This window comes from Pogoniulus pusillus, chromosome 15, assembly GCF_015220805.1.
Source record: "Pogoniulus pusillus isolate bPogPus1 chromosome 15, bPogPus1.pri, whole genome shotgun sequence".
Lineage (NCBI taxonomy): Eukaryota > Metazoa > Chordata > Aves > Piciformes > Lybiidae > Pogoniulus > Pogoniulus pusillus.
In genome coordinates this window covers 23,448,866-23,474,963 of record NC_087278.1, presented here as the reverse complement: position 1 = coordinate 23,474,963, position 26,098 = coordinate 23,448,866, and the positions used below count along the sequence as shown (strand labels likewise).

The window sequence follows — 26,098 nt, the reverse complement described above, 5'->3', positions numbered from 1 at the left end:
AGTGAGTTTAGAGCGCTGATATTATGCTGCTGCTCAGTGAATCAGATTGTGTGCTGATAGGGTGGTAATTAGGATTTCTTATTAAGACTACTTCACATATAAATCACTTATAGAAACACAATTCACATAACAATCATGTAGTGGATTTAACATTATGGGAAAATGCAGCTTGAAGAATTTTATGTTAGCCTTGAGTTAATTTTACAGTTCAGAAGGGAAGAAATGTTTTGGGGTGCCATGAAAATTAGGTTCACATAGGGAGAATTAGAGCAAAATAAAGCTGTGTATTCTGTATTACTTGTTTTTATAGAAGATCATAAAATCAAACAGGGTGGAAGAGACCTCCATGATCATCCAGTCCAACCTAGCACCCAGCCCTGTCCAATTGTCTAGACCATGGCACTAAGTGCCTCATCCAGGCTTTGCTTGAACACCTCCAGGGATGGCAACTCCACCACTTCCGTGGGCAGCCCATTCCAATGCCAATCACTCTCTCTGACAACAACTTCCTCCTAACATCCAGCCTAGACCTCCCCTGGCACAGCTTGAGGCTGTGTCCCCTTGTTCTGTTGCTGCTTGCCTGGCAGAAGAGACCAACCCCACCTGGCTACAGCCTCCCTTCAGGTAGTTGCAGACAGCAATGAGCTCTGCCCTGAGCCTCCTCTTCTGCAGGCTGCACACCCCCAGCTCCCTCAGCCTCACCTCACAGGGCTGTGTTGCAGGCCCATCAAGCAGCTTCATTGCCCTTCTCTGGGCACTTTCCAGTATCTCAACATCTCTCTTGAATTGAGGAGCCCAGAACTGGACACAGTACTCAAGGTGTGGCCTGACCAGTGCTGAGTACAGGGGCAGAATGACCTCCCTTGTCCTGCTGGCCACACAGTTCCTGATACAGCCCAGGATGCCATTGGCTCTCTTGGCCACCTGGGCACACTGCTGGATCATCTTCAGCTACTATCTACCAGCACCCCCAGGTCCCTTTCCTCCTGGCTGCTCTCCATCCAGGAATGTCTTTTATCTGTGTCCTTCACTAAGACGTTTTTATGGCTCATATGTAAACATTACTTATCTCAGTATGCTTTCTGCATGAGTTCTTAGATCTCTGAAATGTGTTCCCTGCAGCTGAGTTCACAAGAGGAAGCATATTCTCCCTAAGGAAAATATTTTTGGAATCTGTTAATAGATAAACTGAAATCAAAAAGAATTTTAAGCCATTTGAAAACAAAGCCAGCCTACTTATTATCAATTTTAGCTGTTAGATAGATTAGGGGTTGGATATTATTGGACCCCATTCATTCATGTAATTAAGCAGCTGTTGTTGCTCTTTCATAGCCATGACTTCTGCATTTGTTCAAGTTGCTTGCTCCAAACTGTGACATAGCCAAGAACAGTGTTGTAGACTTAGAAGTGCAGCTGTGTGGATTATATTCAGTACTAGTGTTGTAAATAGTACTTTGTGCCTGTTTTCTCCACTTACTTCTATTAAATATGTGCATCCTATTGAAGTTATAGCTCATATCTTCTTGGCCTCCATATTTAACCAAAGCAAACCAAAATAGAATGAGGAGGATAAGTCCAAACAATGCACACAAACTAAAGTGCTTTAGTTTAATGATTGTGAATTTATATATTTTAAACAACTTTTCATGTACAGGTACAGAAATATTTGTAGTGTAGAACCATAGCATCAACCAGTTTGGAAGAGACCACCAATATCATCCAGTCCAATCTAGCACCCATCCCTTTCCAGTCAACTAGACCATGGCACCAAGTGCTTCAGCCAGGCTTTGCTTCAACACCTCCAGGGATGGCAACTCCACCACCTCCCTGGGCAGCCCATTCCAATGCCAATCACTCTCTCTGGCAAAAACTTCCTCCTAACACCCAGCCTAGACCTCCTCTGGCACAACTTGAAACAGTGTTCCCTTGTTCTGTTGCTGGCTGCCTGGGTGAAGAGACCAACCCCACCTGGCTACAGCCTCCCTTCAGGTAGTTGCAGCCAGCAATGAGCTCTGCCCTGAGCCTCCTCTTCTGCAGGCTGCACACCCCCAGCTCCCTCAGCCTCTCCTCACAGGGCTCTGCTCCAGGCCCCTCAGCAGCTTTGTCACCCTTCTCTGGACACATTCCAGTATCTCAACCTCTCTCTTGAGTTGAGGAGCCTGTAATAGTGGGAGATATTTTTCCAGATGGCTTTTGTAGTACTAAGTGTCTTTTCATAGTGAAAGGAAATAAAGCCACAGAGCTGCCCTGCAATGCCAGTGTATTTGGTTACTGATGAACTACTTGCAAAACAACCTTCATTTAACCTGTGAAAATGTATACATTTAAAATGAGAGATAAAAAGAGGGCTTAGAAGTCATGTTACAAATCAAGTTCAGCTATTTTTAGTAATCTTAGCTTGAACAGATGAAAGAGAGATTTAATATAGAGGAAAAACTTCTGAAGTCTTGTACTCAAAGTGAGCCCTGGACCCTGAACCTGTTTTATTTGCACTTAGTCTCTGACAAGTAGCTTTGGGTTGGGTTGTGCTTGGTTTTGTTTGGTTTGTTTTTTTCCCTCACATTTTCTCCCCTCTCAGGCATTTCAAGTAGAGAACAAACAAGCTGCATGATAACCTGACAGTAAAGATGTGTTTCTTTTTTCCTCTGAAAATTTCTTCCATCAGTGATTTAGCAATTTGTATGTTAATTTATTGAATATGGTTTGATTCATGAAAATTTGGAACAAAGCATGAAACAGACTTGAAGGCCAGTGAGGGACTTAAAGAAATCAGGACCGTGGAGAAAAGCAGTTGCAGCCCAGCTGTGAAACAGTGTTTTGCCCTTACATCAGTGCAATCCCTTCTCTGACAGAGTGGACTAATCCAGACTGGAGGTCTGGAGGTAGTCAGCAAAGTTATACCACTGAGTTCCAAGGCAAATATGATGCATGAGAGATGAAGTAAGTTGTTAGATTATTTCAGATTTGCCTTGACCTACAAATATTTAGGCAGCAATTTGAACCTAGAAATAGCAGAATGCATATAGGGTGATGTGCCAGCTGACCAGGTTCTTTTCTAACTTCTTCTATTCCCTGCTCTTTGAACCTTTTGCATGAGTTTTATGTGACACCCATTTGCTAAATCTTGGGCACTGAAGCTGCTGCCTGTGCTAGGCAGTTTTACTGCAGGGTGGAAATACGTTGAAATGTCAACACTTCTTTAAAGCAGTGAAGTTTCTTGTCAGCTCAAGACTGTACATCAGTTGCTCATTTCAATTTTTCTAATGAGTGCCTAGGAGTACTTGTGAAACTCCTGCTGAGGCTGAGAGGCATTTTTGTTTGGGTTGGAGGTGAGTTTTTTCCATTCCAGAAGACAGGCTGGTTGGTGTCATTGTGCAATGGTATGGAAACAAAGCATTCCTAATGTAGATTTCAGCAGTTGGGTTTAGCAACCTACTGTAGAGCATCCTATTTTCTCAATTGATTGTAATCTGTGGCTTAAGAAGTATTCAGTGCCATAGGACCGGAAAAACTGAATGACTCCTTAGAAGTCTAAGGGCCATGGGGATGCTCAGAGAGCTGCAACAGCTCTGCTATGAGGACAGACTGAAAGAGTTGAGGCTGTTCAGTCTGCAGAAGAGGAGGCTCCCAGGTGACCTTCTTGTGGCCTTCCAGTATCTGAAGTAGGCTACAAAAAAGCTGGGGAGGGACTTTTTAGGCTCTCAGGGAGTGACAGGACTGGGGGGAATGGAGCAAAGCTGGAGAGGGGTAGGTTCAGAGTGGACGCAAGGAGGAAGTTGTTGAGCATGAGAGTGGTGAGAGGCTGGAATGGGTTGCCCAGGAAGGTGGTTGAGGCCCCACCCCTGGAGGTGTTTAAGGCCAGGCTGGATGGGGCTCTGGCCAGCCTGATCTAGGGTAGGGTGTCCCTGGCCACGGCAGGGGAGTTGGAACTAGGTGATCCTTGTGGTCCCTCCCTTCCAACCCTGACTGATTCCATGATTCTATGATTCCAAGCATGAGCTGAACTAAAATCAAGAGCTATGTCTAGCTAGGCTTCCACAATCTCCATGATTGCTTAAGAAACCTCTAACAATGACCCTTTTATCAGTAAAATTGCTAGATTTCAAACATCATCCCCAGGAAAAGGAAAGAAATGAAAGAACAGAAGAGGAGGCTCAGGGGTGATCTTATTACTGTCTACAACTACCTGAAGGGGCATTGTAGCCAGGTGGGGGTGGCCTCTTCTCCCAGGCAACCAGCAATAGAACAAGGGGACACAGTCTCAAGTTGTGCCAGGGTCGGTATAGGCTGGATGTTAGGAAGAAGTTCTTCACAGAGAGAGTGATCATAGACTCAACCAGGTTGGAAGAGACCTTCAAGATCATCCAGTCCAACCAGTCACCCAGCCCTATCCAATTTCCCATTGGAATGGGCTGCCCAGGGAGGTGGTGGAGGCACCATCCCTGGGGGTCTTCAAGAAAAGCCTGGCTGAGGCACTTAGTGCCATGGTCTAGTTGATTGGCTAGGGCTGGGTGATAGGTTGGACTGGATGATCTTGGAGGTCTCTTCCAACCTGTTGATTCTATGATTCTATGAACAAAGCACATCTGATTGTCTTCTTGTTTCTTCTTTCCTAATATATTGGAGGAAGACACTTGTTCTGATGTGTTACGAAAATATGGAAGCATACCTCCTAAAGAGAAGATTACTTAGTCTGGGTTACTAGTTGTTTGGGTTTTTTTTACTGTTCTTGCAAGTCTAAGTCTTTGAATCTATGCAGCTTCACTCATTTGCTCTTCCTGGAGGTGCTGGTGCACGCAAGGAGGCGATGAAGGATGACTCAGCAAGCAGAGCTGTCGTTGCTTACCGCAGGAACTGCACATTTTCGTTGGGTCAAAGCACAGGAGCGTTTTTAACCAGCAGGATTTAAATGTATAGAGGGAGATTGACTGTTTTCTCCTAAAATAAGATAAATGATATTTACCAATAAGGTTTGGAGTCAGCATTCCTTATGTGTATGTAAAAGGTTGGATGCACATCTAGGCACAGCAGCTTAGATCTTGGTTAGATATTTTGGGTAGCATTATAGACTTGTAGCTACCAGAGCATATTGAGAGGCTTTCTTTGGGTAGAATATGCAGTTCCTATTTCCTAATGAGCTCAAAATTCTACAGTGTGGTTTGAAACAGAGGTCTGTATTATGCAGGGTATTACAATGGGCCAGTCTTTTATCCTTTTTTTTAGGTTGGGTTTTTTTCCTTTAAGATCCTTGCTGTGTGCACACTGAAATATAATCTGATTAAGACAGAACACTACAGAAGTACATTGAGGGGATAATGAATGGAATTTGTTTTCCATAATCCCTGCTAACAAGGTTGACCTTACAGGAAGGTTTGCAGGTTTTTAAAGACTCCTGATTCTTTTCATTGATCTTGTGACTGTCCTTTTCCCATGGCTCTATTTCTAAATCTCAGAGTAGCTACACCAGTAGATGATTGTGGTAATGGGGAGTATAGAAGAAAATATCTTGGATTAGTGAATTGATGTGGCCCTTTGGTTTGTGGCTCTCCTCTGAAGACATTTCAGGGATTTTCAATGTACTAGGACCTGGAGGTACTGGTAGATAGTAGCTGAAGATGAGCCAGCAGTGTGCCCAGGTGGCCAAGAGAGCCAATGGCATCCTGGCCTGCATCAGGAACATTGTGGCCAGTAGGACAAGGGAGGTTATTCTTCCCCTGTACTCAGCACTGGTCAGGCCACACCTTGAGTACTGCGTCCAGTTCTGGGCCCCTCAATTCAAGAAAGATGTTGAGGTGCTGGAACATGTCCAGAGAAGGGCAACAAAGCTGGTGAGGGTTCTGGAGCACAAACCCTATGAGGAGAGGCTGAGGGAGCTGGGCCTGTTTAGCCTGGAGGAGGCTCAGGGGTGATCTTATTACTGTCTACAACTACCTGAAGGGGCATTGTAGCCAGGTGGGGGGTGGCCTCTTCTCCCAGGCAACCAGCAATAGAACAAGGGGACACAGTCTCAAGTTGTGCCAGGGGAGGTATAGGCTGGATGTTAGGAGGAAGTTGTTGTCAGAGAGAGTGATTGGCATTGGAATGGGCTGCCCAGGGAGGTGGTGGAGGCACCGTCCCTGGGGGTCTTCAAGAAAAGCCTGGATGAGGCACTTAGTGCCATGGTCTGGTTGATTGGATAGGGCTGGGTGCTAGGTTGGACTGGATGATCTTGGAGGTCTCTTCCACCCTGTTTGATTCTATGATTGTCCAGACTGACCAGAGGTTCCTTGTGATTACCTTACTGAAATGCTACTAAGCAGGATTTTCTTCAGTAATAACTGCAAAAGTGTGTGACACCTCCACAGAATGTCCTAGAACTTGATTTTCATCCCAGTGGACCCAGGATAAAAATAGTTTGCAATTAGTTCCTTCTGCTTAATCAGTAGACAGTAATTCCCTGGAGTTCAGTGATTCTGACACGTACTCGTGATGATATTAACATTGTTATGAGACATACATAAATCTCCTAAGATGTAAGAGAATTCACAGGGTTGGACAGAGTTTGTGGCAAGAGTGAAGTGTGTTTCTACCAAACAGTGTGGTGCTGGTCAGCATTTCTACCCAGCATCCCTCTCCCTTCCGTCTCATCCCCGGGGCGATGGCAGTGCCCATGCTCAATTATGTGTCCTGCTTTTCCCCAGCCCGCTTGTGTTGTCTCTTTCAGCTGTCCCATTGCCTTTGTCAGTACAGAAAAGCTGTTTAGCACTTGGACAATTATCTGATGCTCATTGGCCTAATTCTGCCAGACCTTCTACAAACTTCCTGAGGAGAGGGAACATGAGGAAAGCTTTACCACTGCACTGCAGCTACAGCTGAGCTAATGTGCGCCGCTTCTCAGGAGGGGCTTCACTTACTGCAGCTACTCAGCAGCTACACAATTAAATGTTCTGCTTGTTTCAGGATTGCACTGTAATTACTTGAGAATGACAGTGTTTTAATTTGTTCTTTCTGTCCTGCATCCTTCCCCAAACTTGCTTTTTTGATTATGTTAGTAAATATACAATAAAGCCCGCCTGAACATGAGCCAGCAGTGTGCCCAGGTGGCCAAGAGAGCCAGTGGCATCCTGGCCTGCATCAGGAATGGTGTGGCCAGCAGGAGCAGGGAGGTCATTCTGCCCCTGTACTCTGCACTGGTTAGACCACACCTTGAGTACTGTGTTCAGTTCTGGGCCCCCCAGTTTAGGAGGGACATTGAGATGCTTGAGCATGTCCAGAGAAGGGCGACGAGGCTGGGGAGAGGCCTTGAGCACAGCCCTACAAGGAGAGGCTGAGGGAGCTGGGATTGGTTAGCCTGGAGAAGAGGAGGCTCAGGGGTGATCTTATTACTGTCTACAACTACCTGAAGGGGCATTGTAGCCAGGTGGGGGGTGGCCTCTTCTCCCAGGTAACCAGCAATAGAACAAGGGGACACAGTCTCAAGTTGTGCCAGGGTAGGTATAGGCTGGATATTAGGAGGAAGTTCTTCCCAGAGAGAGTGATTGGCATTGGAATGGGCTGCCCAGGGAGGTGGTGGAGGCACCGTCCCTGGGGGTCTTCAAGAAAAGCCTGGCTGAGGCACTTAGTGCCATGGTCTGGTTGATTGGCTAGGGCTGGGTGCTAGGTTGGACTGGATGATCTTGGAGGTCTCTTCCAGCCTGGTTGATTCTATGATTCTATGATTCTAATGCCAATTCCTGTCCCCTCCTCCTCCTCATGTTTGCTGCCTGGCAGGTCTGTGTAGTTACTGGAGGGCTGGTGCCTGTGGAGCAATTGCCAAAGCCCTGACACTGCTGGTTCCGTGGGCAGGGCTTTGCTTACTCCTGACAATTTATGTCTGACTCTTATTAAAGGGCAGAAACTGGATTTATTTTTCAGTTTCATATCAAGTATTTTCACTTCTCCTCACAATATGTTTTAGGAGTAACTGTGTGAATTAGCACAGTTGTGTTCTTGGGAATTAAGGACCAGAGCCAGACATGTGTTGCTCTGACAGTAGAACACATTTGGATGCCATCTATGAAATGCTTTTACTTCCCACAAAAGCTGTGCAGTCATTTAAAGGGATAAAAGTTAAAGATACTCAGCACTTGTGACCTCAGTTGCCTTACCTGGCACATTGTCTTTTATGTTCTAGTCAGTGTAGTATTAAATGGGCGAACTTATGGAAGGGGTAGGGGGAAAGGGAGAAGAATAAAAAATATCATTGGGGAGCAGATTTTCAGCAATATATAGAGAGAAATGTTCAGTGAGGGAAAGAGAGCTCAGAGCTGAATGCAAAGACTTTCTCCACTGACTGTTATTACTGAGGTCATGAAGGAGAAGGTAGAAAATGAGAGTACCAGAGCTTTAGGTGGCACTTGGTGCCGTGGTCTAGCCTTGAGCTCTGTGGTAAAGGGTTGGACTTGATGATCTGTGAGGTCTCTTCCAACCCTAATGATACTGTGATACTGTGAATTTGAATCTCTCTGTTGAGCTCTTCAGCAGATCCTTTGATTATGCTCTTTTTTTTTGCCATACAAGATGCATTTAGGGAGGCCACAGAAGTTTATTACAATACACCATTAAAAAACACCCAAACAAGAAAACTCCCTAATCTTCTAGCTTATTAAAATAGCTTCTGGTTTGGCTTTCATCCAAGAAGTGTAACAAGATGCTGTGTACCAAACAGTGCATTAATGAATACAAGTCCCTGTATTCATAAAGCAACTTTAAGGTCAAGTGAAGCCAAAAGCATCTTTTCTTCATTGCTTTAGTACTTCCACATGCAAAAAACTCATGGTAGTTCAAACAAGTGGTTCATGAGTGTTTGGTTATTGCTGTTGTTTTTGCAGTGCCTCCAAAGCCAGTTCATCTACAGAAGGTATCACCTGTTACAAACCAAACCCCTAGGAATAAAGCTTTATCAAATCAGAAACCAAGAATGGAGGAAGAGACACCCACCCCTGTTTCTAGTGCCACCAAGGAGAAGTCCAGTAAAGTGTCAGATCTCATCAATCGCTTTGAGGGAGGCAGGTATGTAACAGAATTTGAATTGATTTGTGACTGTATCTGTGTGGATTGTTGGAACTTGAACCTGGGAGGAGGAACGTTGATACTGTGGCTGTGCTCAAATCCATCCCTACCAGAGGAGCTGATGGCAAGGCTGCATGTGTTTTGAAACGGTGCACAGCAATCAGGTATTTGCACAAGGTGTGGTCAGCAACTTGAAATAAGTGCTTGTGACAGTTTAGCTGTTACCCACTCCACCTGCTCTTACGAAATCACCCGGACTAGACTCAGCCAAGTTGGAAATTAGGAATGAAGCTTTGTATTTACAGTTTAGCACAATATACAAGCAGATGTTTACAGTGTATGTACAGCTATCAACAGAAATGTACAAGTTAAAAACTAATACAGAAACACAGCAGTCCTCCCAGGAACCAGCATCCCCAGGAGGGGCTCCCAACCACCCTGCATCCAGCTCTGGAGCTCCTGTTACAAGAGGTTGAAGGCCCACGAGGATGATCAGAGGGCTGGAGCAGCTCTGCTGTGAGCACAGACTGAAAGAGTTGGGGCTGTTCAGTCTGGAGAAGAGGAGGCTCTGAGGTGACCTTCTTGTGGCCCTCCAGGATCTGAAGTGGGCTACAAAAAAGCTGGGGAGAGACTTTTTAGGCTCTCAGGGAGTGGCAGGACTGGGGGGAATGGAGCAAAGCTGGAGGTGGGGAGAGTCAGAGTGGACGTGAGGAGGAAGTTGTTCAACATGAGAGTGGTGAGAGGCTGGAATGCCCAGGGAGGTGGTTGAGGCCCCATCTGTGGAAGTGTTTAAGGCCAGGCTGGCTGAGGCTGTGGGCAGCCTGATCTAGAGTAGGGTGTCTCTGCCCAGGGCAGGAGGTTGGAACTGGATGATCCTTGTGGTCCCTTCCAACCCTGACTGATTCTGTGATTTTGTTAGAAAGCAGAAGGATTAGTTACACAGGCAGCAGGTTAGGGAGAAGAGTGCAGGCATCCAGAGACACACAGCAACTGTGTTATCTGTGTTTGTGTTCTTGTTCTTATACATCTCAGCAAGCCTATGAGTGCAGCAGCCATCGCCGTTGTTTCCTTTTCACAGCCTATAATCTTAATTTCTCTCACTAAAGTATCCCAGCTAAGCTCAAACTAGCACAGTGCTGACTGCAGAATGAACACTGGAGCTAATCTTAAATTGCTGGGCCCAGTTCTGTTCAATATCTTTATTGATAACCTGGACGAGGGGATTGAGTCCAGCATCAGTAAGTTTGCAGATGACACCAAGCTAGAAGCAGGTGTGGAGCTGTTGGAAGGTAGGAGAGCCCTGCAGAGGGACCAGGACAGGCTGGATGGGTGGGCAGAGGCCAATGGGATGAGATTTAACAAGGCCAAGTGCAGGGTTCTGCACTTTGGCCACAACAACCCCAAGCAGCACTACAGGCTGGGGACTGAGTGGCTGGAGAGCAGTCAGGAGGAAAGGGACCTGGGGGTACTGATAGATAGTAGCTGAAGATGAGCCAGCAGTGTGCCCAGGTGGCCAAGAGAGCCAATGGCATCCTGGCCTGCATCAGGAGCAGTGTGGCCAGTAGGACAAGGGAGGTTATTCTTCCCCTGTACTCAGCACTGGTCAGACCACACCTTGAGTACTGTGTCCAGTTCTGGGCCCCTCAATTCAAGAAGGATGTTGAGGTGCTGGAAGGTGTCCAGAGAAGGGCAACGAAGCTGGTGAGGGGCCTGGAGCACAAATCCTATGAGGAGAGGCTGAGGGAGCTGGGGGTGTGCATCCTGGAGAAGAGGAGGCTCAGGGGTGATCTTATTACTGTCTACAACTACCTGAAGGGGCATTGTAGCCAGGTGGGGGGTGGCCTCTTCTCCCAGGCAACCAGCAATAGAACAAGGGGACACAATCTCAAGTTGTGCCAGGGTAGGTATAGGCTGGATATTAGGAAGAAGTTCTTCACAGAGAGAGTGATTGGCATTGGAATGGGCTGCCCAGGGAGGTGGTGGAGGCACCGTCCCTGGGGGTCTTCAAGAAAAGCCTGGATGAGGCACTTAGTGCCATGGTCTGGTTGATTGGATAGGGCTGGGTGCTAGGTTGGACTGGATGATCTTGGAGGTCTCTTCCACCCTGGTTGATTCTATGATTCTAAATCCCACTGTTTCTTGCATCAAAAAATAAAAGAAGTTTCATAAGCAAATAGAAAAACTTGAAATCCTGATTTTAATTTTATACTGTCTTAACCCCTTCAAATCATTCACATGAAGAGGGTGAACTTTGAGTTATTTGTATTGATATGGCATGCATTTTCTAGATGTTGTAGTATTTGGTGAAGTAAGTTGGTGTTGAACTTTGCCACTGCAAACGTTTGGAATGTTGAGAAATGTTGGCCACAATAAGCTCTGCTTTCACAAAGCAGTGCTAGTTGTGTATCTTTAGATGTACGCGGCAAGCATTGCAGGCTCTGAAACAGGAGTTCTGAAGCTGCTTGCTCTGTATGAAGAGAGTAGCCTTCCATAACATCCACGAGTGAGATGCAGCTTAAGAAACCTAAGTGTAGCACTGCAGGTTTTGGAAGTGGCTTTCTTGTGTTTCCTCAGCATAGTATCACAGTATCACCAAGGTTGGAAGAGACCTCACAGATCATCAAGTCCAACCCTTTACCACAGAGCTCAAGGCCAGACCATGGCACCAAGTGCCACGTCCAATCCTGCCTTGAACAGCTCCAGGGACGGCGACTCCACCACCTCCCCGGGCAGCCCATTCCAGTGTCCAATGACTCTCTCAGGGAAGAACTTTCTCCTCACCTCCAGCCTAAATCTCCCCTGGCATAGCTTGAGGCTGTGTCCTCTCGTTCTGGTGCTGGCCACCTAAGAGAAGAGAGCAACCTCCTCCTGGCCACAACCACCCCTCAGGTAGTTGTAGGCAGCAATAAGGTCACCCCTGAGCCTCCTCTTCTCCAGGCTAACCAATCCCAGCTCCCTCAGCCTCTCCTCGTAGGGCTGTGCTCAAGGCCTCTCCCCAGCCTCGTTGCCCTTCTCTGGACACGCTCAAGCATCTCAATGTCCCTTTTAAACTGGGGGGCCCAGAACTGAACACAGCACTCAAGGTGTGGTCTAACCAGTGCAGAGTACAGGGGCAGAATGACCTCCCTGCTCCTGCTGACCACACCATTCCTGATGCAGGCCAGGATGCCACTGGCTCTCTTGGCCACCTGGGCACACTGCTGGCTCATGTTCAGGTGGGTATCAATCAGCACCCCCAGATCCCTCTCTGTCTGGCTGCTCTCCAGCCACTCCGACCCCAGCCTGTATCTCTGCATGGGGTTGTTGTGGCCAAAGTGCAGCACCCTGCACTTGGAGCTATTGAACCCCATCCCATTGGACTCTGCCCATCTGTGCAGGCGGTCAAGGTCCCGCTGCAGAGCCCTTCTGCCCTCCAACTCAGTCACATCTGCCCCCAGCTTGGTGTGATCTGCACACTTGCTGATGACTGACTCCATGCCCTCATCCAGGTCATCTATGAAGATGTTAAAGAGGATAGGGCCCAGCACTGATCCCTGAGGGACACCACTAGTGACAGCTGCCAGCTGGATGTGGCACCATTCACCACCACTCTCTGGGTCCGGCCCTCCAGCCAGTTCCTAACCCAGCACAGAGTGTTGCCATCCAAGCCATGGGCTGACAGCTTAGCATAGTGATGTTCCAAAGGGATGCTCCTTGCGAGACTGAATGCATGATGAACCATAAAGCATGTCCTGAGCAGCCTCAGTATTAAGGCTTTCATTGAAAGTATTTCACCTCAAGATGGGGGAAGTGTAATCTGGTGATGGTTTGGGTGTTCCCTGCCCCCACACACACTTTAGAAGTTACCCAGACTAAACTCAGCTGGGCTCTGGAAATATGAATGAAGCTATTTATTTACAGCTAGCACAATATACAAGCAGATATTTACAGTACATACAGTTATAGACAGAAATATGCACATGAAAAGGTAATACAGAAACACAGCTCACCTCCCAGAAACCTGAGCCCCCAGGAGGGGCTCTCAACCACCCCTGCACCTTCCCCCTGCCCCTCTCAACCTTACCCCAGTCCCAAGGAAGAATGGAGGTTCGGCCAAGAGTTAAGAAGCAAAGGTGGGTTAGTCCAAATGGAAGGTGAGGTTAGGGAGATTCAGCTCAGTCAGAGCCCAACCAGAAAGAGACAAAAAAAATGGTGAGAGTGTTATCTAATGTTTTCATTTCTTCTTCAGCAAGACTCTGAGGGGAGTAGGCATCACCCTTGTTTTCCTTTCACAGCCCATGATCTAGTTCTTCTCACCAAAACTTTCTACCCTGCTTCAAACTAGCACAAATCCTTTGTGCAGAAGCAGATGAGCATTGCAAAAGTATTTTTACCTAGTGGAATATAAATAGTTCCAGAGCTTCACCTTCTGTGCTTAGGTGGAGATTTGCATTCTGACATGGTGGAAGATGAAGCTATTATGAGATAAATTTAAAAGCCCTGTGTATGAAAGTGCAGAACATGATTACAGTACTTGCATAACCTCTCCTATAAATCAGGAGTAAACATTCAGTTCATAAGCAGTCTTCATCTTGCTAGAAGATTAATGGTCTGTACTAGGAACAACATGTTAGAGGGCAGACACAGTATCATGTTGCAAGTTGAATATGGCTTGGTAAACATCAGACAAAATGTATAGATTTTATTTTGGCTCCAGTGTTCATTAGTTTGGTGTAACTGTGAGGAAACCAAACACTTTGACAGAATGGGCTGCCATTCATTAGCCTAAAATTCAAAGTTTCAAAAATAAAAAGAGAGAGACAGTGAAAAGTATGAACAAAGGATAGCCTGCATTTAAAATGTGGAGGAGATAAGCCTTCAGAAAAGATGCAGCATGAGAAAAGGACACAACTAAATAAGGAAACTTTTGGAGAAATGGGGTAAGAATTTAATGCTCTTCCTGTAATATGCTGAAATAGGAATCATAGAATCAAGCAGGTCCACTCAACTAGACCATGGCACCAAGTGCCTCAGCCAGGCTTTTCTTCAACACCTCCAGGGATGGTGACTCCACCACCTCCCTGGGCAGCCCATTCCAATGCCAATCACTCTCTCTGCCAACAACTTCCTCCTAACATCCAGTATGCTTCCCATGGCACAACTTGAGACTTTGTCCCCTTATTCTGTTGCTGGTTGCCTGGCAGAAGAGACCAACCCCACCTGGCTACAGCCTCCCTTCAGGTAGTTGTAGACAGCAATGAGATTGCCATCTCAGCCTCCTGAGCCTCCTCTTCGTCAGGCTGCACACCCCCAGCTCCCTCAGCCTCCCCTCACAGGGCTGTGCTCCAGGCCCCTCACCAGCTTTGTTGCCCTTCTCTGGACACATTCCAGTATCTCAACATCTCTCTTGAATTGAGGAGCCCAGAACTGGACACAGCACTCAAGGTGTGGCCTGACCAGTGCTGAGTCCAGGGGCAGAATAACCTCCCTTGTCCTACTGGCCACACTGTCCCTGATCCAGGCCAGGATGCCACTGGCTCTCTTGGCCACCTGGGCACACTGCTGGCTCATCTTCAGCCTAGTCTCTCTGACAGTACCCCCAGGTCCCTTTCCTCCTGGCTGCTCTCAGCCACTCTGTCCCCAGTCTGTAGTGCTGCTTGGGGTTGTCATGGCCAAAGTGCAGAACCCTGTACTTGGCCTTGTTAAATTTCATCCCATTGGCCTCTGCCCACCCATCCAGGAAAATAGATGCTTAATGTCTTGGACATTTTTCATGCATTTAATGTAACTAAAGAGCATTGGAATGGGCTGCCCAGGGAGGTGGTGGAGGCACCGTCCCTGGGGGTCTTCAAGGAAAGCCTGGATGAGGCACTTGGTGCCATGGTCTGGTTGATTGGATAGGGCTGGGTGCTAGGTTGGCCTGGATGATCTTGGAGGTCTCTTCCAACCTGGTTGATTCTATGATTCTATAGAGAATGTGCTGCTCATTAGTTTAGGCATTAAAGTAGCACTTGGGAGACCATGAGTCTTTCTCCATTTCTGCCAATAATCTTCTGGGACACCATTCAAGCTGCTCCATGGACCAGTGCCTCAATTCCCTTGTCTGTTACATCTGAGGCATACTGCCCTCCATTTTATAAATGAAATTTGAGGCATGTGAAGACCTAATCATAGAATCCTACTATGGTTTAGGTTGGAAGGGACTTTAGAGATCTTCTGCTCCCTGCCATGGGCAGAAAAGCTTCCCAACTAGACTCAGCTGCTCGAAGCCAACATGGCCATGAACACCCCCATGGAGGAGGCATCCACAACCTCTCTGGGCAGCCTATTCCAGAGTCTTACCACCCTCATACCGAAAAACTTCTTCCTAAGATCCAGTTTAACCCTACTCTCCCTCAGCTTAGTACCATTCCCTACTGTCCTACTGCTAGACACTCTTATGAAAGGTCCTTCTTCAGCCTTCCTGTAGGATGCCTTCAGGTATTGGAAGGCAGCTCTCAAGTTGTAATGAAACCCTATGAACAGCACTCTGCTTTTCCAGTAGGAGACACATGTTTGAGTGTGGTCCAGTGGAATAAGGCAGTTCAAATCAAAATGTTCTGAACTTCCTAATGGGAACACAGAAGCAAGGTGGTTGTGAGGAATTGGTTATATGGTGCAACTCTCCTACTGTCCATACCAGACATTTTCTATAACACCATGTTTAACTTCTCTTGCATTTTTGTTTTGGTTTTTGTGTGGTTTTAGCCCGTTAAATCCTAGTGATTTGAAGAAAGATCCCTCTGTTCTCCATATTTCTAAATCTCAAGGAAGATATGGATCAACACCACCACCTCAGCCAAAACTCCCCTCCCAGCTCTCACTACAAAAACAGGGAAACAGTAATAACGACAACACTCAGGTTGCACAGCTACACACAGCCAATGGAGTAGTAACTCAAGACCAGGCAGAAGATGAGGACAGGAGATTGCCAGACCGTGACTCTGCTGTGTCCACTCCAGTTCCAGATAATGCAATCAACAGCAGCTTGATAAATGGAGAAAGAGAAAGTACTTCTGGAGAGTCATTGCAAAGCCTAGCTGCCTGTGAAGGACAAATGCTTAACAGCAGCTACAGGACTCCAAGCAGTGATACACTGCTTCCATCTGAAAATGAAACTCAAGAAACAATAGAAATTGATACTACCACGAGAGAAGAACCAACTGAGGAAGTCAGTAAGCAAGAGCAACCTGTAGAAGCAAAGGTAAGAAGATAAATTGTTTCATTGTTGCCATGGTACTACTTTGTTCTTTTTATTTGTTGGGTTTTTTTTTATTGTCCTGGCAGGCTAATAGGTCTATTAGATGTCCTGGCTTGTCCCACCCTTCTGCTGATGGGGGAAGCAAGAGTGGGAGGAGAACAAAGGCTTGGGCCACTACGTCCCCTCCCAAAGTGATAAACAGGTACCCACAGGTGTGGGTGCTTAAGTACTTCACAGAATCACAGTATCATCAGGGTTGGAAGAGACCTCACAGATCATCAAGTCCAACCCTTTACAACAGAGCTCAAGGCCAGACCATGGCACCAAGTGCCACGTCCAGTCCTGCCTTGAACAGCTCCAGGGACGGCGACTCCACCACCTCCCCGGGCAGCCCATTCCAGTGTCCAATGACTCTCTCAGGGAAGAACTTTCTCCTCACCTCCAGCCTAAATCTCCCCTGGCACAGCCTGAGGCTGTCCCCTCTTGTTCTGGTGCTGGCCACCTGAGAGAAGAGAGCAACCTCCTCCTGGCCACAACCTCCCCTCAGGTAGTTGTAGACAGCAGTAAGGTCACCCCTGAGCCTCCTCTTCTCCAGGCTAACCAATCCCAGCTCCCTCAGCCTCTCCTCGTAGGGCTGTGCTCAAGGCCTCTCCCCAGCCTCATCGCCCTTCTCTGGACACGCTCAAGTATCTCAACATCCCTTTTAAACTGGGGAGCCCAGAACTGAACACAGCACTCAAGGTGTGGTCTAACCAGTGCAGAGTACAGGGGCAGAATGACCTCCCTGCTCCTGCTGACCACACCATTCCTGATGCAGGCCAGGATGCCACTGGCTCTCTTGGCCACCTGGGCACACTGCTGGCTCATGTTCAGGCGGGTATCAATCAGTACTTGTTGGTCTCTTGCCCAGATAAGGGTGAGCAAGCCCTGGTTTCACCTGACGTGGTCAGTTTTGCAAATGCCACTGTGATTGGTGAGTCTCTGTGGCCAAAGAGCCATGACACTTGGGCAAATAATATAAACTCAGCTGAGTGCAAGCAGTTGTGCTGCTTCTGCCATGCTGCCTCTGCAGCTTCTGCCTCACTGCTCTTGGGCAACATATTCTGCTCTTCCTCGTGCTTCAGACCAGCTTAGCCCTGATGTGTTGGGCTTGAACTACCTGGAAACTTAAGTGCCTCAGGTATCCCAGGTGAAGGCATGTAAGTGGCTCACAATGTGGCAAAAAGTGCCACCAGCATGGTGCTCTCCACACATCTGCAAGAGATGCTGCCTGCACCCCTGCAAACCTCCATGCCAAGAGGAACCAGGATCAGGTCAGAGATCCTCTGCCTCTTTCCCAGCACCCTGGGAAGATCTGGAAGCCTCTCAATGGCTGAGCAGGTCCAACACTGCCACAAAGAAGCTGGGGGTATCTTGAAATTTCTACTCCAGTGCAGTGAGTAGAACAAACTTTCCCCAGGGCTCCAGGCTACCTATTCATAAGTGAGGCAAAGCCATTTTGAGGCCAAACCTTTTCCAATTTTTCTGGTTCTCCTAAATGAATGAATTTCCCATAAGCATCCTTGTGAAGGTTTGCCCAACCAAATCAGAACCCAAATGTAACTAATTGGTACAGAGTTGTGGTCAGGGCTTTACAGAAATAAAAATTGACTACATATTTTATAATTCCTGCCTTGTTAATTGCCACAACTAAATCATTTATGTACAAAAATAAGCTTCCAAGAGCAGGTCAGAAAGTTCACAATATTTTGTTTATTGTTTTCTCTGAAAGAAAAGACAGTAAAACCCATTTTATTTTCCTCTTTCCCAGACCTTTTTACCCATTAGCTACTTGAAGTTTAAAAAACATGACACTGAAGTATGTACATGTTTAGCACCATGTACATATTTGTACTGCCAGGCAAGAGATGCATGCTAGCCATAAAATCAGTCAGGGTTGGAAGGGACCACAAAGGTCATCTAGTTCCACCCCCCACTGCCATGGCCAGGGACACCCTACCCTAGAGCAGGCTACCCACAGCATTATCCAGCCTGGCCTTAAACACCTCCAGGGATGGGGCCTCAACCAGCTTCCTGGGCAACTCATTCCAGGCTCTCACCACTCTCATTCTCAACAACTTCCTCCTCACATCCACTCTGAATCTCCCTACCTCCAGCTTTGCTTCATTCCCCTTAGTCCTGTCACTCCCCAGCTTTTTTGTAGGCCCCCTTCAGATCCTGAAAGGCCACAAGAAGGTCACCTCAGAGCCTCTTCTGCAGACTGCACAGCCCCAACTCTTTCAGTCTGTTCTCATAGCAGAGCTGCTGCAGCCCTCTGATCATCCTCGTGGCCCTTCTCTGGACACACTCCAGCATCTCCACATCCCTCTTGTAATAGGGGCTGCAGAACTGGATGCAGTACTCCAGGTGGAGTCTCAGCAGAGCAGAGTAGAGGGAGAGAATCACCTCCCTCACCCTGCTGGCCACATTTCTCCTGATGCAGCCCAGGCTGCGGTTGGCCCTCCAGGCTGCAAGCGCACACTGCTGGCTCATGTTAGCCTTCTTGTCCACCAGCACCCCAAGTCCCTCTCCTGAGGGCTGCTCTTCAGCCAGTCACTGCCCAGCCTGGATTTGTGCTTGGCATTGCCTCGATCCAGAGGCATATATAGTTGTGTATATGAAATAGAGTTCTATGTGTAGCAAACTCCAGATGTAGTAAATTGCAGCAACAGGGCTTCAGGTAGAACTGTCGTGCAAATCCTTGACTTGGATGTAGTTGTCAGGTCAAAGCTGGGAAGGCATTGCCATTCTGCTAGCTGTGGATTAGATGCAAGGTTCTGAGTATGCTAAATAATTGGCTTGTTAGCAAGAACAACATCTCTAACGATGAATTTGAGCTCCTTGTAAGAGAGGGGTTTAATCATTAAGTGAAGTAAGAAGGTGAAAAAATAATCTGCCTTGAGAATTAATTGCTGGAAAAGTGTTCATATTTCCCCTTTTAAAGGCTTGATTATGCAGTTTGCCTTCTTGTACTGAAGAGTAACCAGTGTGAGTCATGGCAGGGAGAGCTGGGCTGGACTCTCCTGGCCTTCATCTTCTGCAAAGAGCCAAACAGCTGAGTGCTGATAAAGCTCATCACAGCTCGTCAGGAGTACACCTGTTAACTACAGACTTCCATCCTTTCTCAAGTGTAGTTAGCTGAAGGTCACACACATGTGTTTGAGGGTAGATTCCGTGTGTGGGAAAGGTGGGGCTCAGATTCTCATGTGTCACAGAATAAAATCTCCTCTGTAACGACAAGAACGTTCTGGGTTGTGTGGGTTTTCTTCTTTGTTTTAGGGGTTGCTTTTTCCAGTAATGAATTAACATGATGGCTTTGATTTAAACATAAAGCTGGTCATGGTCCAAGGCACTTTTACCTGCCACACCTCTCATTATGCTTCTATCTCCTGTTCAGTAATGCCTTTTTCCTCTCGCTGTGCCAATACAGTGCTAAATGCTCTGTGGGCAGCAGTGTTAGGCACAAATCCAAGTCATGCACTAAGGTGCTGGCAGCATTTTCAGGAAAAGGCAAAATTTGGAGGCAGTTCTGTTGTAAAGTCCAGGAAGGAACTGGGCAAATGCTAATGGCTGAAACCTCATCCAAATCTGTCTCGAGCTGTTGAGATCACTTGTGATCTGTCCTATACTCACCAAGAGTCAAACTGTGAGGTCTGATATGACTGTGACTAGATGTATTGTTTGCTTTTGCTTGAAGGGTAAAGCCAAACCCATGCAGAATGACTTCAGTTGGCATCATTGGAGAAGTGAATCCATAAAACTGCACTGGATCTTTCTGAGTTATCAGCTTGCTTGTGATACAAGCATGTCCCCTATAGTGGGATTAGTGCCATGGTCTAGTTGACTGGCTAGGGCTGGGTGCTAGCTTGGACTGGATGATCTTGGAGATCTCTTCCAACCTGGCTGATTCTATGATTAAGAAACATATCTGCCACACTTGGCAACATCAAACACCAATTTAGTTTGGATTAATGCAACCTGCAGATTGAAATCAGCCCTTTGGAGGTCTAAGTAGCTGCTGCCATGCCGTGTGGAATAGTGGGAGGGTGATGAGGAGCAGGAGAGGTCTGGTAGAGCTTTAGGATGTTTCTGCAACCAAGCAGGCATTGGGAAAAAGCAGGAGCATTTAGACAGTCTGTGACTGTGCTTAGCACTCCTTCAGTCAGTAAAGAATCTTGAAACTGGGATGTGGGCCAGTTGAAGTTGCACTGCACAGACTCTTCTGCCCTTTTTAATTAGGCAAATGTAGATATAATTCAGTAAAAGCAAGAGGAGCAGATGCATGTGAGTCACAGGCAAACTTCAAATTACACATAGGATATATATTTTGATGTTGATGCTGTATTTCCTAATTTAGGGAAGAGAAAATAGTGCTGCTGTCTCTTTGTAAATGCATACACATACAGCAGAAGTCCAGTGCCAGAAAAGGGGAATTGAATTGAAGAGTGGCACAAATTCAGAGCAGAAATGACCTTTTTTTTTCCTTGGAAAAGAAAGCTTGTTTTAAAAGAGTGTTGCTCTTACCATTGGTTGTTTCCCCCTCTTATCACTGCAGGTCTGACTGAAGTTATATTATTGCAAGTTCTGGAAAAGCTGAGGCAAAACTTATTAAACTTGGCAGTGTTCTGAAGCACTTTTTCAAGTAACCAGAGTAGAGGATGCTTTATTTCTCTTATTTACTGGGTTGATAGGAAAGTCACAAGCCACACATACCACCAAAAAACCCAGACCAAAGTGAAAAGCTCCCTGCCTTGCTGCAGAAACACCTTCTGTCATAAAATTCAGTTTGCCTATAATTAATGTGGAGGCTGACAAGTACAAGAACATCCCAATCAATTAACTTCCTGAATAACATCTTGTGTGAAATCTGCTGCTAGATCTAATTGAACACAAGGAGACAAAAATGCTTTGTTGTTTGTTGTGGGACTGGTAAGAAGCAGGGATGTAGACTGCGTGCCTGGCACAGATGGAGAAAAATCCATTGTGCATCTTTAATAGTCCTTACTTGACATCTTCTTTTTAATGGCAGTATTGGGAGCTCTGGTGTTTCGGGTGCAAAACCTTCAGGAAACTGTGTAATGGTAAATGTAAGGCAAACTTTTGACTGCAATGGGGAAAACTCTGCTGCAAAGCTAACTTCTGGGTTCTAAAATTTATGGTCATCTTTTGCAGTAGTGAATAATGAACAAAACTGTGTAACTTTAGCAGTTAATATAAATATGTGAATCCTCTTGAGAAGACTATTACCATCTTACAACCTTAGAGATGTTGAGATACTGGAATGTGTCCAGAGAAGGGCATCAAAGCTGGGGAGGGGCCTGGAGCACAGCCCTGTGAGGAGAGACTGAGGGAGCTGGGGGTGTGCAGCCTGGAGAAGAGGAGGCTCAGAGATGACCTCATTGCTGCCTGCAACTACTGAAGTGAGGTTGTAGCCAGGTGGGGTTGGTCTCTTCTGCCAGTCACCCAGCAACAGAACAAGGGGACACAGTCTCAAGTTGTGCCAGGGGAGGTCTGGGCTGGATGTTAGGAGGAAGTTGTTGTCAGAGAGAGTGATTGGCATTGGAATGGGCTGCCCAGGGAGGTGGTAGATTCACTGTCCTTGGAGGTGTTGAAGAAAAGCCTGGCTGAGGCACTTAGTGCCATGGTCTAGTTGACTGGATAGGGCTGGGTGCTAGGTTGGACTGGATGATCTTAGAGTCAACCAGGTTGGAACAGACCTCCATGATTCAATCCCCTTTTAGGGATACCAGAACCTTTACTGCTTTTCTTGGTTGCTGTGCAAGAAATCCATCATTTCTTCAATGGACTGTCCTATACCATTAATATGTCAGGTGTGTCAGGACTATCATTGCAGGGCTTGAAAGCTTAGTGCTTTCTTTGGCTGCAGAATCTGAGGACTCAGGAGGTTAATGGAAATATCAACTTATTTTTGCAATCTACATTTATACTTCCCAATGGATAGGGAAGAAAGGGTTGGATCATGAAGCAGCTATGAGATCACAGAATCTCAGTTCAGGTTGCCTAATTGTTTAGGCAATCATTAGGTTAGTACCAGTGCTAACTAATACTGCTGCATTATTTAGCCAGCATGGAAGTACCCACTTCTACTCCCAAAACCAGAAATAATTAAGGACAAACTTAATAAAATCCCAAACAAGCTTCACTTACAGTTAGTCTAGCTTCTGTCACATTACTTTCATTAGTTTTAAGACAGAGGAGGTTACGAATCTATCTCCCATAACAGCAGTTATCATGAGAGGATGACAGCAAATGATGAACAACTTCAGACAAGAGAGCCCCACTCTGTATCTTTAGAATATACTCATCATTATAAACTAACAAGCACAACTGTACAGGGTTAACCCTCGAGGGAGAGTGTCCTTGAACCTGACCCTAGGTGGTCTTGACCCCTCCTCAGGGCTGGGTCTGAACACTACCAGGTGATGCTTAGCTCACTCCCCCTTCCTGCCTAAAGGTCCATAAAAGCAGGGGGACTGCCTGTTCACTCTTTGTGCACTCCCTGCTTACCAGCATTACCATCCTGTTCCTGGTTCTCTTTGTTTTACCACGTGGCCATCACCCACGAGGCAGCCAAAGCCATCACCATCAAAATCTGCTTGTATTTACACATTTTGTATTTGTTTTCCCTTCCCTATCCCTTTGTAACTTCCCTACCTCAGACACCTTTTTAATTTATTGTTAAACTTCTCTTCTTTTTTAACTTCCAAATGAGAGTGAGATTATTTCTTTGTGTGTGCTTACCTTTTCCTCCCTCTCCATCTAATTCCTTTCTTTTGGGAAAGAAGGGGGAAGAGGGAAGGGCACTCTATAAAATTGTTCTTTGATTCTATCAAATCTATTTGAGTCTCTGGGAATTTAAATTAGAACCAAGACAGGTAATGGAACCTTAGACAAGAAAGCCCCACTCTGTAACTTTAGAATATACTCAGCACTACAAACTAACAAGAACAACCTAGACTGAACTATATTTTTTCATGTTTTAGGTCTCTCATTCTGTGTGACACAATATATTAGTGCAAAGCCCCTGGGTTTGTGAAGTAAGCTATGGTTATATTGGATTTTAGATTTATGTAAAGGCTGCTTTATATGATTGTGGAAGGATTTCTTGCTAACAGGACATAAGTTGATAAGCAGTCAGTGAACCCGTGCTGGGAAGTGTCCTTAAGTCCATCTCAGAGGCAGGATGCCAGGCAGTGGGTGGCACCCCTGGCATGCAGCTGTGGGAGGCAGAGCCTGCCAGCTGCAGGGGCCGGACACCACAGGACTGTTGACATAGATTGACCTATCTGTATTTCAGACATAACCTTCAGCCAATCTGTACTTTCCACATGTACCAATCTCAAACTAAGTTAGTTATGCACGCCCTTTCCAAGCAGCACATAAGCTGCTGTCCTGCCTCAATAAAGTGTACTGTACAGCTTGCAGCTAGCTCAGGCTGAGGGGTCTCGTCAGCACCCCGATCCCGCCTCCGCTGGCTTCCCGCGACCGCATACGATCATCGTTTTTGCAAGCTTAGGAGGATGGGAAAACAGTGCTAGGAAATTGGAACACGGAGATGAAAACTTCATCCTCTCAGCAGTGTATTTCTTACCTCTTCTTAGTTTCAGAGTTTGAGAAGAATTTAGGTGGAAGTTACTTGTTTGTGTTTCCTGCGTATCCTTAGAATCCTTACTATGAATGCTTAAGAATAATATTTAACTAAGCCCTGGTGAAATGGTTACTGTAAGCAGCCATACAGAGATATGTTTACAGTCCTGCCTGATGCACCTGCTGCTATCTCACACTTGTAATGTTTTGATCAGAAACTGCAATTGTGTACCTCTAATGTGAATGTGGTGTTCCCCAAGGATCAGGGCCCAGTCCTGTTCGATATCTTTATTGATGATCTGGACCAGGGGATTGAGTCCAGCATCAGTAAGTTTGCAGATGACACCAAGCTAGGAGCAGGTGTCCATCTGTTGGAGGGTAGGAGAGCCCTGCAGAGGGACCTGGACAGGCTGGATGGGTGGGCAGAGGACAAGGGGATGACATTGAACAAGGCCAAGTGCAGGGTTCTGCACTTTGGCCGTGACAACCCCAAGCAGCACTACAGGCTGGGACAGAGTGGCTGGAGAGCAGCCAGGCAGAGAGGGACCTGGGGGTACTGGTAGATAGTAGCTGAACATGAGCTAGCAGTGTGCCCAGGTGGCCAAGAGAGCCAATGGCATCCTGGCCTGCATCAGGAATAGTGTGGCCAGCAGGACAAGGGAGGTTCTTCTTCCCCTGTACTCAGCACTGGTCAGGCCACACCTTGAGTGCTGTGTCCAGTTCTGGGCTCCTCAATTCAAGAGAGATGTTGAGGTGCTGGAACATGTCCAGAGAAGGGCAACAAAGCTGGTGAGGGGCCTGGAACACAAACCCTATGAGGAGAAGAGGCTGAGGGAGCTGGGGGTGTGCAGCCTGCAGAAGAGGAGGCTCAGGGGTGACCTCATTGCTGTCTACGACCACCTGAAGGGAGCTTGTAGCCAGGTGGGGGTTGGTCTCTTCTCCCAGGCAACCACCAATAGAACAGGAGGACACAGTCTCAAGTTGTGCCAGGGGAGGTCTAGGCTGGATGTTAGGAGGAAGTTGTTGTCAGAGAGAGTGATTGGCATTGGAATGGGCTTCCACTGGAATGGGAGGTGGTGGATTCACTGTCCCTGGAGGTGTTGAAGAAAAGCCTGGCTGAGTCACTTAGTGCCATGGTCTAGTTGACTGGCCAGGGCTGGGTGCTAGGTTGGACTGGATGATCTTGGAGGTCTCTTCCAAGCTGGTTGATTCTATGATAGCACACCACTCTAACCATTTCTGTTTGGTTTTATACCTTGGTTGCCCACATGTTACCAATTAGAACAGGTTTGAAATGTTCCCTGAAATCATTCACATGTTGTGCTTGAAGTTGTACTGGACATTAATAATCTTTATCAATTGTGACTATTAATTTCTGTATGGATATTACTTATTAATGAAAAATCGGGGAAATTCCCTGAGGTTCTTTGGATTTTTGGGTGACAGGAAACAATGGCACGGAATTAAGCCCTTTAAACAATCAGAACTTGGAAAACAGTAACACAAAAGCAGGGAAAATTCTGTCTATGCTTATGAAGTCCTGGCATTCACTCCAGCAGATGTACTCACCACTCTTTGGTGCCTAAGTAAGTCTCATGTATGAAAGACGCTTTCAAAGTCGTGATAATGATCCCAGGGTAACTTAGAGATACTTCAGGCAGAGGGAAGAAACGCTGCTAAGCTGGCCGGAGTGAGCTGCATGCACCCGGCGCCTTAATGGAGCCGCAAACGAGGAGAGGCAGGAAGGCTCCCTGCAGACAAAGGAGGGCTGAGTGTGGGAGGGCTGAGTGTGGGAGGGCTGAATGTGGGAGGGCTGAATGTGGGAGAGTAGGGTGCGGAAGGGCTGGATGTGGAAGGGCTGAATGTGGGAGGGCAGGGTGCGGAAGGGCTGGATGTGGAAGGGCTGAATGTGGAAGGGCAGGGTGCAGAAGGGCTGGATGTGGAAGGGCTGAATGCGGAGGGGCTGGATGTGGAAGGGCAGGGTGCGGAAGGGCTGGATGTGGAAGGGCAGGGTGCGGAAGGGTAGGGTGCGGAAGGGTAGGGTGCGGAAGGGCTGGATGTGGAAGGGCTGGATGTGGAAGGGCTGGATGTGGAAGGGCTGAATGCGGAAGGGCTGGATGTGGAAGGGCAGGGTGCGGAAGGGCTGGATGTGGAAGGGCTGAATGCGGAAGGGCTGGATGTGGAAGGGCAGGGTGCGGAAGG

The 26,098-nt window shown here is 46.9% G+C and overlaps 1 protein-coding gene across 4 annotated transcripts in view; it reads left to right on the top strand.

The window, feature by feature from the left end:
* FGD4 (FYVE, RhoGEF and PH domain containing 4) overlaps nt 1-26,098 on the top strand; it is a 163,208-nt gene that overhangs the window by 100,032 nt on the left and 37,078 nt on the right. For 3 of the 4 annotated variants that reach the window (XM_064155766.1, XM_064155767.1, XM_064155768.1), the window contains 2 exons: nt 8,850-9,030; nt 15,757-16,252. In XM_064155766.1, coding sequence (XP_064011836.1) covers nt 8,850-9,030; nt 15,757-16,252 — 677 coding nt within the window. The remainder of the gene's footprint in view (nt 1-8,849; nt 9,031-15,756; nt 16,253-26,098) is intronic. The other variant, XM_064155770.1, reaches the window with a different exon arrangement.